We start from the raw sequence: 13,556 nt of genomic DNA on the forward strand, positions 1-13,556 counted from the left end.
TGTATGTGGTTGGAGTTTATTTTGGGAATGAATTGTATTCCCATCTGCACGCTCACCTTCTTGACGTCCTGTGTGCAGGTGGACAGCAGGGACAGCATCTTGACGACCTCCTTGTTCTCCATCACGTGGTTGTAGAAGTTCCTCTGCTGCACCGGGAACACCGGCCGCTCCTCTGACGCCAGCCGGTACAGACGGCGCCGTCGCGCCTTGGGGTCCTCGCTGCCCCGCAGGGGGCCCTGCTCCAGTCGGGTAACCACGTCAACGAGCACCTGGGTCTGCGGGCTGGCTAACTTGCGCCAGCCACCCTTCTGTGCGAGGGTGCGGGGGTGCAGTGTGGGGGTAGTACACAGGGTCCACACAGTTACACACAGACGGGGGTATTTACAAGGGTCAGACAGCACAACGACAGACAGAGACAGGGAAGAGACAGAGAAGAGAAAAACAAAAGTAGATGTCACTACAACGTATTTACACAAAAGTATGCTGCAAACCAACTGTCGACAGTAAATTAAAATCCAGTAATGCAGTATCAGTTAATGGCAATAAAGCAACTAAGCTGAAAGAAAAGGTGTGAAGTTCATATTAAAGATAGAAAGAAGTTCTTGTCAGCCACACTTGTGATTCTTTTTATAGATATACATGATAAAATAATAACACTTTATTTTGAAGTATATACATAGAAATGCAAAAAGTAACAAGGCATTATGTTCACATTTGGCTGTTATTCTGATATTTAGATTTTTAAGGGATAGCTTCATATTTATAAGGATTGTGAATATGATTGAGAGCGAAATAAATTTAATACAATTTATGTGTTGTATTGTCAACGATTATTTTTACTTTATTTCTTTAGTGAATATACACTATAATATATGAAGAGTCCACTGCAAGAATGATGGCTGTCATTTGGAATACATTTTGCAGGAGAAGCAATTGAAAGGTTGAAATGCTTAGCGCTCAAAGCTTAACTGTGATTTTCCGATCATTACTGGACAATGACTATCAGTGTTAATGCAGCCATATAACTCTGTATGTACATTCTATATGTCTTAAGCTATGCATTGACAGTCTTGGTTCATTTTCGACAAGAAAGTGACATCCATCATTCTTGCAGTGGACTCTTCATATCTGTACAAGTATTTACAATGAAATTACTATGTTTCATCTGAATTGGTTTGTTGGTGAGTTGTTAGTATGGATCTGTGTTAAGAGAAATAAGAAATATAATTCATGCAAGAAAGTAAGTGCATTCCATATTAATGCAAGAGTCTGATCCGTTGCTAAGCAAGTGATGTCATATGTTGAAACTTCCGTAATGTTTTATCCATTTGATTTTGGAGCATAAATGTTTAACGTTAAAAAAGAAAAGTAAAGTTAGGAAATATGTATGTATGTATGTAGATATCTAATGCTGAAGACCTAACAGTGAAGTTATTCTCCTTCTTGCTTCCCAATATTTGGAGGTGATATCTCGAAAATTCTGGAGTGCTGCACAATGCCTCAGATGTTCCATGTCCATTTCTTTATGTTTGGGGCATAGAGGGAAATATTAACACTTTAATGATGGCAAACAAAACTTCACGACATTTACTGTTTAAAGTGAAAACGAAATGCAAGGAGCTGTTGCTGAACCTAAGAAAGGGCGACATGCTTCAGTAGTCACTGATTTTGATGGTTCTGTTTTGGATGGAAGTTAATTGTGTAAAATCAAGCGAAGCCAAATTATAGAGCGCTCAAAGGCTTCTGAGATACAGGGTTGGGCAGATAAAACCGGCCCGTGTTATGAATTGATTTGAAACAAACTTCAAATGGAATGAAAATAAAATGCATTTACCTTCATAATAAATGTTGGAAGTGCCCTCCATCTGCATCTAGACACTTCTGTGCACGTTTTAACAGGTTCATGAAAACACGTGTCAATTCCTCATGGGTGATACTGCGGATGCAGTCCGCAAGTTCTCCTACTCACATGAACCTGTTGAGCCAATCTCGAGGACTCCTAGTCATAAATTCATTAATTCGCGCCGTAGTTGAGGAGTCCGGACAGAAGGAGTTCTGTTCCTTGTTACATTTTTTATTGATCCAGTCGTACGCCATTTTCGCACCAAATCTTGAATGCTGCTTTTCGCTGGTACTGAGCGAAGCGGATATTTGTCTCTGAATAATTGTTGTGTTTCCTTAATAGAGCTGGTCTGTACGTACGCCTCCACAATGAATATTCGCTCTGGTATTGAATAAGTCATGCTTATTTAAAAAACAACTCTTTACATGTGTTTAGAACGTCTGACTTTTAAACAGCAACCAGAAGAGGTTATAAGCAACAATGGCGCAACAACAATGACACAAAACACGCGGAAGGTACAGTATAATAATAATAATAATAATAATAATAATAATAATAATAATAATAATAATAATAATAATAATATTTATTTGTCAGAAACCAGTGTACAAGGCCTGGATATGACATCGTCAGGTTCGATAATACACACACACGCACACATACACTGACACATGCATAAACAAACTTAGCACAAATAAATATAGACAAATAATTATAAGCAAATAAACATACATAGTCAAATAAACAAACACTGAGAGATAAACAGAGTATGCTGTAGGTTAACACATTTATATAAGGACAAAAGGTATAATTAAAATACAAAGAGACAAATTAAAATATAAAGAAAGGGTTACATTTCTAAAATACAATATTTACATCACACTCCATGAATTCATTCACTGAATAAAAAGGTCTGTTCAGCAACCATCTATGTATGCAGGACTTAAACCTATTTATTGGTAACTTTTTCGCTTCCAATGGTAACTTATTAAATATATTTATGCCATTAAAAAAGCAGGTATTTGAGCTTACACTCAATCTGCACCTTGTGTAATCTAATTTATCTTTATTTCTAGTGTTGAAGGAATGTATATCTGATCTAGTCTGATAAAGATCTATGTTGGATCTGAGGAATATCAAGGTTCTGTAAATGAATAGATTGTAAACTGTCATTACCTTTAACTCTGGAAATAGTGGTCTACATGATTCCTTGGTATTTTTATTGAATATTACCCTCAGTGCTCGTTTTTGTAATAATAAGATGCTATTGACTCCTGTTGCTGTTGACTATGAATTCCATAGTTAATGTGAGATTCAAACAGTGCAAAATATACCTGTCTGAGAGTTTCTGTTGAAACCAATGGCCTTAACTTCCTAAAAACAAAAATTACCCTCGACAATTTAGTACATATACTTTCTATAGCCAACATAATTACATTTTCAAGAAAAAAGAAAGAAAAGAAATCAATACCCTACATAATTTATTTTCCAAATCATATGACATGAGATGGGGCCGGTTTTATCTGCCCAACCCTGACTAACAATGAAAGCTACTGTCAGCTGCCTTCATGCAGATACCGGTACTTATATGAGTGCAGTAGATTTCAGTATGGTAATGGAGAGAGACAACAGGTTTAATGTATACTGCTACTGTTTTTCTTCCTTCAATTTGGCTGATATTTTCCTATGCACAGAATTACTGTTGTAATTTAATTAGTGAACATGTGTTCTTGTTATTTAAAGTAATAGAGGAAAATACATACAGGTACTGCTTCTTTTCTTAATCTTGCTTTTGTTTACCTAATGTCAGGAGAACAGAGACTAATTTGTTTTTAAATATTAAATATAGGATACTTTCCGGATAGACGCAGTGTTACATAGCAAGACAGAGAGAAAGAAGAAGAAAGAATAGCCATGCAGGTAGATATGTGTACAGACAGGTTCAGTAGGGAAACACACATTCTCGACAGCTATCCATGTTGTTAAAACTTTAGAAGTAACAATCTGTGCCATCTCTCTTCCGATATATTGTAACGAAACCAAAGTAATATACACAGTCGTGAACACACTATGTTTAAGAAATCTACGTGGTATATTACTAACTTACTTACTGGCTTTTAAGGAACCCGAAGGTTCATTGCCGCCCTCACATAAGCCCGCCATTGGTCCCTATCCTGAGCAAGATTAATCCATTCTTTATCATCATATCCCACCTCCCTCAAATCCATTTTAATATTACCTTCCCATCTACTTCTCGGCCTCCCTAAAGGTCTTTTCCCCTCCAGCCTCCCAACTAACACTCTATATGCATTTCTGGATTCGCCCATACGTGCTACATGCCCTGTCCATCTCAAACGTCTGGATTTAATGTTCCTAATTATGTCAGGTGAAGAATACAATGCGTGCAGTTCTGCGTTGTGTAACTTTCTCCATTCTCCTGTAACTTCATCCCTCTTAGCCCCAAATATTTTCCCAAGTACTTTATTCTCAAATACCCTTAACCTATGTTCCTCTCTCAAAGTGAGAGTCCAAGTTTCACAACCATACAGAACAACCGGTAATATAACTGTTTTATAAATTCTAACTTTCAGATTTTTTGACAGCAGACTAGATGATAAAAGCTTCTCAACCGAATAATAACAGGCATTTCCCATATTTATTCTGCGTTTAATTTCCTCCCGAGTATCATTTATATTTGTAACTGTTGCTCCAAGATATTTGAACATCTCCACGTCTTCAAAAGATAAATTTCCAATTTTTATATTTCCATTTCGTACAATATTCTCGTCACGAGACATAATCATAGACTGAATAGAACTCATTTTTCAATAATCATATACTTTGTCTTTTCGGGATTTACTTCCAAACCTATCTCTCTACGTGGTATATTAAAAAGTAACAAAATAAACATGACTCTTCAGTAGGGACCATTGCCCCCTCCCCTGTGAACAGCAAAGATTCATGCACTCTTGTGTTTTCATGCAGTGTACACCACCTGCTGGCCTTTTCCACCGGTCCACTGCCCCACTCCCTTGGACACGCTGGTAATGAACTTGCCAGCAGCCACCAGAGCGTCTTGCACGTCCTCGAGGCTCGGACGGACCGCAACTCGAGGGATCATCAGGGTCGCATGCAGCAGGAACACGGGTTGAGTGTGCCCTGCTGTGCAAACGTGAGCTGTAGCACTTTATTAAAGTGCAGCACTTCTCGTTCTAAGTACAATAATGGTGTGATATGTTTTATTATCAACTAGGGTAAAATGTTTATTGTGGAGTAATGGTCAGCGCGTCTGGCCGCGAAACCAGGTGGCCCGGGTTCAATTCCCAGTCGGGGCAAGTTACCTGGTTGAGGTTTTTCCTGGGTTTTCCCTCAACCTAATATGAGCAAATGCTGGGTAACTTTCAGTGCTGGACCCCAGACTCATTTCACCGGCATTACCACCATCACCTCATTCAGACGCTAAATAACCTAAGATTTTGATAAAACGTCGTAAAATAACCTACATAAATAAAAATAAATTGTATAATGTTTAATATCAACTGGTGTGATATGTTTTATTATCAACTAATTTAAAACGTTTATTAACTGAAGTCATATTTTTATCATAAATTGTATAATGTTTAATATCAACTGATGTAACATATTTCATTATCATTTGGTGTGATATATTTTATTATCAACTAATGTAATATGTGCATTATCAACTGGTGTAATATGTTACTCCAGATGCGTCACGGATATCCTGGTTAATTAATAATGTGCGGTATGAGCTATCTATAGAATTCCACCAAAATGGTCCTAAGAGCATCTGAAAAAGAAGGGGGAGGACATCTCACGGAATCCTGAGCTCGCCAAGAGTAGTGGTGAAGAACCCCCACCAACTGTAACAGGCCAAGTCTAAACGAAAGCTTATAATGACGAACCTGTGATGTCAGAGTCGGGGCTGAAGCGCTTGCGCAGGCAGTCCAGGGAGTGGCGCGTGACCTTGATGAGCACGTCCACCACCTTGCGGCTGTAGTAGCGCCGCATCTCGGCCACGGCGTTGCGCACCATGTCCTGCATCACCTTCGAGAACGTGCCGCCCGGCTGCAGCAGCAGCTTCTGAGGGTTGTCGAAGTACTCCCACACCACGCTCCAGTCCTGCTGCTGCTGGGCCGCCGGGTTCTCAGCCACCGAGTTGTCTGCACGAGCCTGAGTGGCGTCCTTGCCCCCACCGCTTTCCTCTGAGACAGCAATGATCAGTCAGTACCGAGAAGTCCAACATTCAGCTATAGTTTGAATGACTGATTGACTAGGAGTGTCTGACGCACTAGTGAAAGTGTTTTGTAAAAAGCTTACAGTTGGAAGGGGAGGGCAGAGATGGTTGGTCTTACCTTCCATGACAAAGTCAAATTCGTCTCCAACACTGTTGGCTTTGAAGGCTTGGGCCGCATTTCTGACCAGCTCCAACACTTCTTCCACAGCTTCCTCTACCATCACACTCTTGCGATTCAGCTCCTTCAGAAATATAAAGAAGATGTAAGCAAGCATGTTCTTCACACTCACACACCAATACAGCATTAAGATACACAACGCACCATGGCAGCGTGGCGGCAGGTGTCCTCGGTGTGTTCCAGGAACTCCTCCACAGTCCACGGCTCTTCTACTGGAAGGGACTGGAGGGTCACTTTCTGCATGCTTGACAGAACTTGGAGGATGCGGTTCGAATATACGTCGTGTACTCTGCAACCAGACACTTTTGCTGAGTTCATTGTTTGAAGAAATTATTGATTAATCTCAAAACTATTGCTGAATCCAATTAATCTGTAAGCAGTAATGAAGTGCATGACTATTGCAAGATGCACAATAAACTTGATTGCATTTGTAACGCAAGGAATCAATCAATCTTCTTAATGTATCCAGCTGTTTGCTGACAACATAAAGTCCACTATAGTCCACTGTAGTCTATTCAGTTGTTGTTTTTCACGAGAAATGAGGGGTATTTTGACCGGTGTTCATTATAGATGCCTGTTGCTTGTAGCCAGATGTGGGGTGTAGTCAATATATACTGCAGGGCTGTGTCTTCTGCAACTGGTACTGATGATTTTAATTTACTTCTTTTGTGGTTTACGGATGGACAGTATAGAAGAATGTGTTCCAGATCTTCATCATGATTATGACACCAGACAAGTAGGATTATCAGAAATGTGAAATCGGTGTAGGTACAATTGAGTGACAATGTGGCCTGTTCTGGCTCTTGTTAAACATGTTTGAACATGTCTGGGCAAGTTTTTGTACATTTCCAGGTCATTTGGTTTCCTTTGTACAGACTGTAAAATTTTTCCTTTGTCAGAAGAGAGCCAATTGTTGATCCAGGAATAAATGTCCACAAATTCTGCCAGTACTTAGCCTCCTGGTGGTTCGACTTCTTAAAGATATTTCATCATGTCTGGTGGACAAAGCTAGGGTTGCCAGATTTATTTTGGGGGGGGGGGAGATATTCATAAAAAAGTCAGGAAGATTTATGTACACAAACTTCTCAGAGATTTAGTAGCATATACCTAGTTTACTGTTTCAGATGTAAGGTCATTACCATTCTTAACTCTAGTTTAGACACTTAACATTATAAAATACATTTAAAGAACCTTTTAATGAATTTAAATACTATTATAGTCACAATCATGCCATGGTATGAAAGAAAAATTTCACAACCTCGAGCGGGAATCGAACCTGCGACTTCCTGTACTCCGGTCAGGCGCTCTACCACTGAGCTATCGAGTTCGTCTCACGCCAAAGGCTTGGAATTATCCTTTCATACTGGCGACTCTGTTATAGAGTACTGTCCAAAGCGTCTGATCTAGTCAGCACTGCTTATGGATTGAATGAAACTTTTTTACAAATGTAATCTTCATCTTACGATGTTTGGTGACGTATACACATCCGTTGATGTGACATATTAATTAATTTAAATATTCTTTCATACCATGGCATGATTGTGACTATAATAGTATTTAAATTCATTAATATGTCACATCAACGGACATGTATACTTCACCAAACATCGTAAGATGAAGATTATATAAAGAACCTTTTGTTAGACCTACATATACACATTTCTAATGTAAACGTAATGGAACTATTCGTACCTAGGAAAACATGAAGGATTGCTGACATCAGTTATATTTAACAGATGATTACTGGTAGCCTGAAGTAATTTTTTTATTATTTTTGTTGTTTAAGATAAATTCTCTGCATTACATTGAAGCCGAGAAATACTTCTAGTTCAGACTTCGTCAAGTCAACAGAACACTTAATTCTTACATCTGTCCACTTGAACTTCATCACCACAGGCATTAGCACCTGGTGTACTGAACAGAAAACTAATTACCGGTACCTTTGCAATATTTGGAACTATTATTACATTTACTTCAGAAAAAAAGTCAACCCACTTTCCAACAATACTGATTTCCTGTTCCATAGGTAATTGTCCTTATGATTCACAAAAATCTTCTTAGAATTCATCAGAGTTAACAAAATTCTGTAAACAAGAGACCTGCAGCAACTTCAAAGTCACAATATCGGATCTTTCTGTCCAAACACAATTCACTGAACTGCCTGTAATTGTTGCATGACTAAAATCAAATACTTCAAAATATTTTCATAACATAATAGAAAGTCCTCCTCTGTTTTCCGCTGCACATTTTGCTGTAAAACTTTCAAATCTCCTTTAGCCCCACTTCCAAAAAACCTGTCTGATATTCTTTGCTGTAGTTTTTTTTTTTATTGAGGGTTACTATTACTTTGGAAGATTCAAGGATACTGAAATTACTTTTCTCTATATATAGGCTAATTGACACACGCTGAAAATAATTATATAGCTGAAGAAAACGTAGGTAACTCTAAAATTACGGAAGATGTATTTTAAGGTAAAAAACCGTAAGAATACGGAAAAAAAAACGTACACTCTGGTAACTCTAGACAAAACAGAAACACTGTTATTTCCCAATACCCTTTTCATGAAATAGCAATAATGAGTTAATTGTAACTCAAAGAGAGTTTCAAAGCTTGCGAAAGTACTCATTTACCCGAAAGGAAGTCAACTCTATTTTGAAGAGACTTCCTAAGAATTTTCTTTATTCATTTACCAGTAGTATTCCATGCCATCACTATACTATGCAATATAAAAACATTGACTTTGAGTGGGCGTAACGATGTTCCTTAATCTACAATTTTAAGACGACCACAGATTCTTAGATTCGAGAATTCGGTAAAAAAAAATCTCGTCTTACATTCGAGTAAATACGGCAATAGATGAGGAGAAATAACACTTAATTTGAACTATCAGTAATTAAATCACTGGCATGATATTGGACAAAACGATTTATTGTACAATTCTATTGTTTACTTCAATTTGTAAGTACTAAATTCATCTATAGCAGAGAGGTAGTAATCTGATTCACATTTTATAGACAGAACAGTCAATCTCTCTCAGCACACGGTGAGCTGCTGGTGAGTTTAAAATTGCGCAAGAAGAGTCTTACCTCGTAACGAGAACATCGAAGCTCTTTATGGCTTCCGTGGTGTTTTGACAGAAACTCTTCCAGCCTTGGTCCGTCCACGTGATCGTGTTCAGTCCAGGCGACAACATGGAAGACAAGCGCACCAGCTGGGGCAGGAACAAGGGTCGGACCTCCAGCTTCACGCGGCGCACTGTCACCAGGAACTGGTTCAGCAGCAGCTGGGTGCAAGGCAGAATGCTTCAACAACAAAGTTTTTGAGAAATGTTTCTACAACAAATAGTTTTTTGAAAAACTTACATTTCAAGTTGACTTTTAAAAAATATGTACAGTACTTCTATGACAAAGTGACCTCTGAAAATGTTTCAGAGAAATACTTCTATGGAAAGTTTTCAATATTCTTTCGTCAGCTGTCCATGCTTAGGCCTACTTACTTACTTATGGCGTTTAAGGAACCCGGAGGTTCATTGCCGCCCTCACATAAGCCCGCCATCGGTCCCTATCCTGAGCAAGATTAATCCAGTCTCCACCATCATATCCCACCTCCCTCAAATTCATTTTAATATTATCCTCCCATCTACGTCTCGGCCTCCCCAAAGGTCTTTTTCCCTCCAGCCTCTCAACTAACACTCTATATGCATTTCTGGATTCGCCCATACGTGCTACATGCCCTGCCCATCTCAAATGTCTGGATTTAATGTTCCTAATTATGTCAGATGAAGAATACCAGAATAACAGCGACGTATTTTCGTGTAAAACTTGCGGCTGTAAGCCTACCCCGATTTTTTTTTTGTACAAGAAATACCGAAAAAGTGTATATCAGTAAAACTCCCAAGACAGTATTTTCGCATCACAATGATTTCCTTTCATCTTCTGTACAATGTGAAAGAAAGAAAGAAAGAAAGAAAGAAAGGAAGAAAGAAAGAAGGAAAGAGAGAAAGAAAGAAAGAGAGAAAGAAAGAAGGAAAGAAAGAAAGAAAGAAGGAAAGAAAGAAAGAAGGAAAGAGAGAAAGAAAGAGAAAAGGAAAGAAAGAAAGAAAGAGAGAGAGAGAGAGAAAGAAAGAAAGAAGGAAAGAAAGAAAGAAGAAAAGAAAGAAAGAGAGAAAGAAAGAAAGAGAGAGAGAAAGAAAGAATGAAGGAAAGAAAGAAAGAAAGAAGGAAAGAAAGACGGAAATAAAGAAAAAAAAAGAAGGAAAGAAAACAAGAAGGAAAGAAAGAAGGAAGGAAAGAAAGAAAGAAAGAAAGGAAAGAAAGAAAGAAGGAAAAAAGAAAGAGAAAGAAAGAAAGAAGGAAAGAAAGAAAGAAAAAAAGAAAGAAAGAAGGAAAGAAAGAAGGAAGGAAAGAAGGAAAGAAAGAAGGAAAGAAAGAAGGAAAGAAGGAAAGAAAGAAAGAAGGAAAGGAAAGAAAGAAAGAAGGAAAGAAATAAGGAAAGAGAGAAAGAAAGAAGGAAAGAAAGAAAGAAGGAAAAAAAGAAAGAGAGAAAGAAAGAAAGAAAGAAGGAAAAAAGAAGGAAAGAAAGAAAGAAAGAAGGAAAGAAAGAAGGAAGGAAAAAAGGAAAGAAAGAAGGAAAGAAAGAAGGAAAGAAAGAAAGAAGGAAAGAAAGAAAGAAAGAAAGAAGGAAAGAAAGAAGGAAGGAAAGAAAGAAGGAAAGAAAGAAGGAAAGAAAGAAAGAAGGAAAGAAAGAAGGAAAGAAAGAAAGAAAGAAAGAAGGAAAGAAAGAAGGAAGGAAAGAAAGAAGGAAAGAAAGAAAGAAGGAAAGAAAGATAGAAAGAAGGAAAGAAAGAAGGACGGAAAGAAAGAAGGAAGGAAAGAAAGAAGGAAAAAAAGAAAGAAAGAAGGAAAGAAAGAAAGAAAGAAGGAAAGAAAAAAGAGATTACGGGAATAGTAGCAAATATCAAGATACAAGACAATAAATTGCACTGGACACACCTGCAAGGAGTCGCTGATATGCACGAAGTGGTCCCTCTTGGAGAGCAAGGTGCGCGTCACGATGGGCATGGGGAAGCCCATCTTGGCCAGGCAGTCTGCCTCCCGGATCAGCTGCTTCACCTGGTGGTCCAGGTTCACTTTCAGCTGACCCGATTCCTGACACATTGTCAGCAGCTTCAGGTTCAGACTGTCGTCCAGCATCCACACCTGCAGATTACATATACAGGGTGATTCAGTAAAACAGGAAATAGAGGATATTATACAGAACATTCTGAGATAGGGAACTTGGGGGCTGCGAAGTCAGATCAAGGAGATAAGGGCTTAAACATGTCTACTGCTATTGCTTACTGTTTGGATACAGTACTCACGTTCTGTTTCATCCACGTGTCCTTCATCTCGGCCTCGTAGTTGACCAGCGCCGTGCTGACAACATTATAGCGGCGCAGGACCTCGGAGGTGAGAGGCAGCGTCTTGAGCACGGGGTGGGAGGAGGCCTCCAGCACCAGGTCCCCCAGGTGACTGTGCAGCGAGCGCGCCCACTTGATGCGGCCTGCACAGCAAGCGGCTCCATCACAACTGCACAACCAACAAGACTTGTCACGTGCACACACACTTCACCTCACCTCACCGGCAATTGGAGGGAAGTTCCGGGAGAGAGGAGGGTCTTCCTTCTGCTTGCGAAACAACTTGAAGATGCGGTCCACCTCGTGCTCGCAGTACTTGAGCACCCTGTCGTACTTCTCGTCCATCTTGGTCAGCGGAATCTTCTCGCTCACCTACACATAACACACATTTGCATACATTTCCAGAAAAAGGGGGGGGATTAATTCTGGATACAACATCAGTAACAGGTGAACAGTAGCGAGATTCCGACTTTTGGCAACATAAATGTGTCAAAGTTCGTCTGCAATAATTAGCATTTACGTCACTGCAGAGAGGATGATTCAAAATTCTAAGCAAAATCAAACCTAAACAGTGAATTATATTGGAATGCCAGAGATCAAATGAGGCCATTAGAATCATAGTGATCTAAGTATCAAATTTACGAAAAATGAGAAAAGTGCACTGATCAATCAATCAATCAATCAATCAATCAATCTTCTTAATGTATCCAGCTGTTTGCTGACAACATAAAGTTCACTGTAGTCTATTCAGTTGTTGTTTTTCACGAGAAATGAGGGGTATTTCGATCGGTGTTCATTATAGATGCTGTTGCTAGTAGCCAGAGTTGGGGTGTGGTCAATATATACTGCAGGGCTGTGTCTTCTGCAACTGGTACTGATGATTTTAATTTACTTCTTTTGTGGTTTATGGATGGACAGTGTAGAAGAATGTGTTCCAGATCTTCATCATGATTATGACACCAGACAAGTAGGATTATCAGAAATGTGAAATCGGTGTAGGTACAATTGAGTGACAATGTGACCTGTTCTGGCTCTTGTTAAAAATGTTGGAACATGTCTGGGCAAGTTTTTGTACATTTTCAGAACATTTGGTTTCTTTTGTACAGATTGTAAAATTTTTCCTTTGTCAGAAGAGAGCTAATTGTTGATCCATAGGTTTGTAAAATGAGACTTTACTGAAGCAAAAGCAATGGATAGAGATATCACTTGAAGAGGTGTTGGTTGCAAATATGTTGCCTGTTTTGCAATATTATCGACTTTCTCGTTTCCAGGTATACCACAAAAAAAAAAAAAAGAGGTACCCACATAAGCTGCATTAACACCAACGCAGTCCCACTATATTTTATGATTCATGGAGTCCCTCAGTGTAAAATTCTCCGGAGGTAAAATAGTCCCTCAATCGGATCTCCGGGTAGGGACTGCACTGAGAGATGCCAAGAACCGTACTAAAGTACTTATTTGGAACACCAACAGTCACACAGTCCAGTCAATCAGAGCCAAGTTTAATATTGAAAAGATCCATATAATGAGAAGTGCACTGATGTATAATGATACCTGAATGTTGTTTCTACTGAGTGATGTACATAAGCTCCATCATCTACTGGCAAAAAGTTATACCACGCGAACTGCTATCTTCAACTTCCGAAGTTAAATATGTCAGAACTTAGATCACTCTGGTTCTGATAACCTCAAATGGAGCTCGATATCACTAGTAATGCATTTTCTAACCAAAGAAAATTGCTGTACCTTGACAATAGCATGTATAAGGTATTCAAAAGTACTTAATTTCTTTCGTTATTCATCATCAATATCGAGATTTAAACAGTTCAGACACTTACTGGAAAGCTGATCGTCATAGTTGGGTATGCCAACTACTATTCAAAG

At 38.9% G+C, this 13,556-nt stretch overlaps 2 protein-coding genes across 2 annotated transcripts in view; both read right to left on the bottom strand.

Moving 5' to 3' along the window:
* Nucleotides 1-6,327, bottom strand: part of Dhc1 (Dynein heavy chain 1) — a 110,333-nt gene extending 104,006 nt beyond the window's left edge. Inside the window, exons 1-4 of the mRNA XM_069824965.1 lie at nt 6,217-6,327; nt 5,767-6,066; nt 4,839-5,002; nt 57-308 (exon numbers count right to left, since the gene is read on the bottom strand). Of these exons, the coding sequence (XP_069681066.1) occupies nt 57-308; nt 4,839-5,002; nt 5,767-6,066; nt 6,217-6,319 (819 nt within the window). The 5' untranslated portion in view covers nt 6,320-6,327. The remainder of the gene's footprint in view (nt 1-56; nt 309-4,838; nt 5,003-5,766; nt 6,067-6,216) is intronic.
* A 75-nt stretch (nt 6,328-6,402) lies between these two features.
* LOC138708886 (dynein axonemal heavy chain 5-like) lies at nt 6,403-13,528 on the bottom strand. Its single transcript, XM_069839169.1, has 6 exons — nt 13,511-13,528; nt 11,897-12,044; nt 11,637-11,818; nt 11,269-11,475; nt 9,364-9,560; nt 6,403-6,565 (listed from the first exon to the last, which is right to left on the bottom strand). Exons 1-6 carry the CDS (start codon nt 13,526-13,528, stop codon nt 6,403-6,405), a joined length of 915 nt encoding a protein of 304 aa, XP_069695270.1.
* Between the last annotated feature and the right edge of the window lie 28 nt (nt 13,529-13,556).

This window comes from Periplaneta americana, chromosome 1 (assembly GCF_040183065.1).
Source record: "Periplaneta americana isolate PAMFEO1 chromosome 1, P.americana_PAMFEO1_priV1, whole genome shotgun sequence".
Classification (NCBI taxonomy): domain Eukaryota; kingdom Metazoa; phylum Arthropoda; class Insecta; order Blattodea; family Blattidae; genus Periplaneta; species Periplaneta americana.

Excerpts from the sequence above, each read along its gene's own strand:
- LOC138708886 (XM_069839169.1), bottom strand. Across the intron at positions 9,561-11,268 it reads ATATCAGCGACTCCTTGCAG|CTGCTGCTGAACCAGTTCCT; the intron begins GTGTGTCCAGTG and ends CCTTGCACCCAG. Across the intron at positions 6,566-9,363 it reads TTCGATGTTCTCGTTACGAG|AGTACACGACGTATATTCGA; the intron begins GTAAGACTCTTC and ends GTCTGGTTGCAG.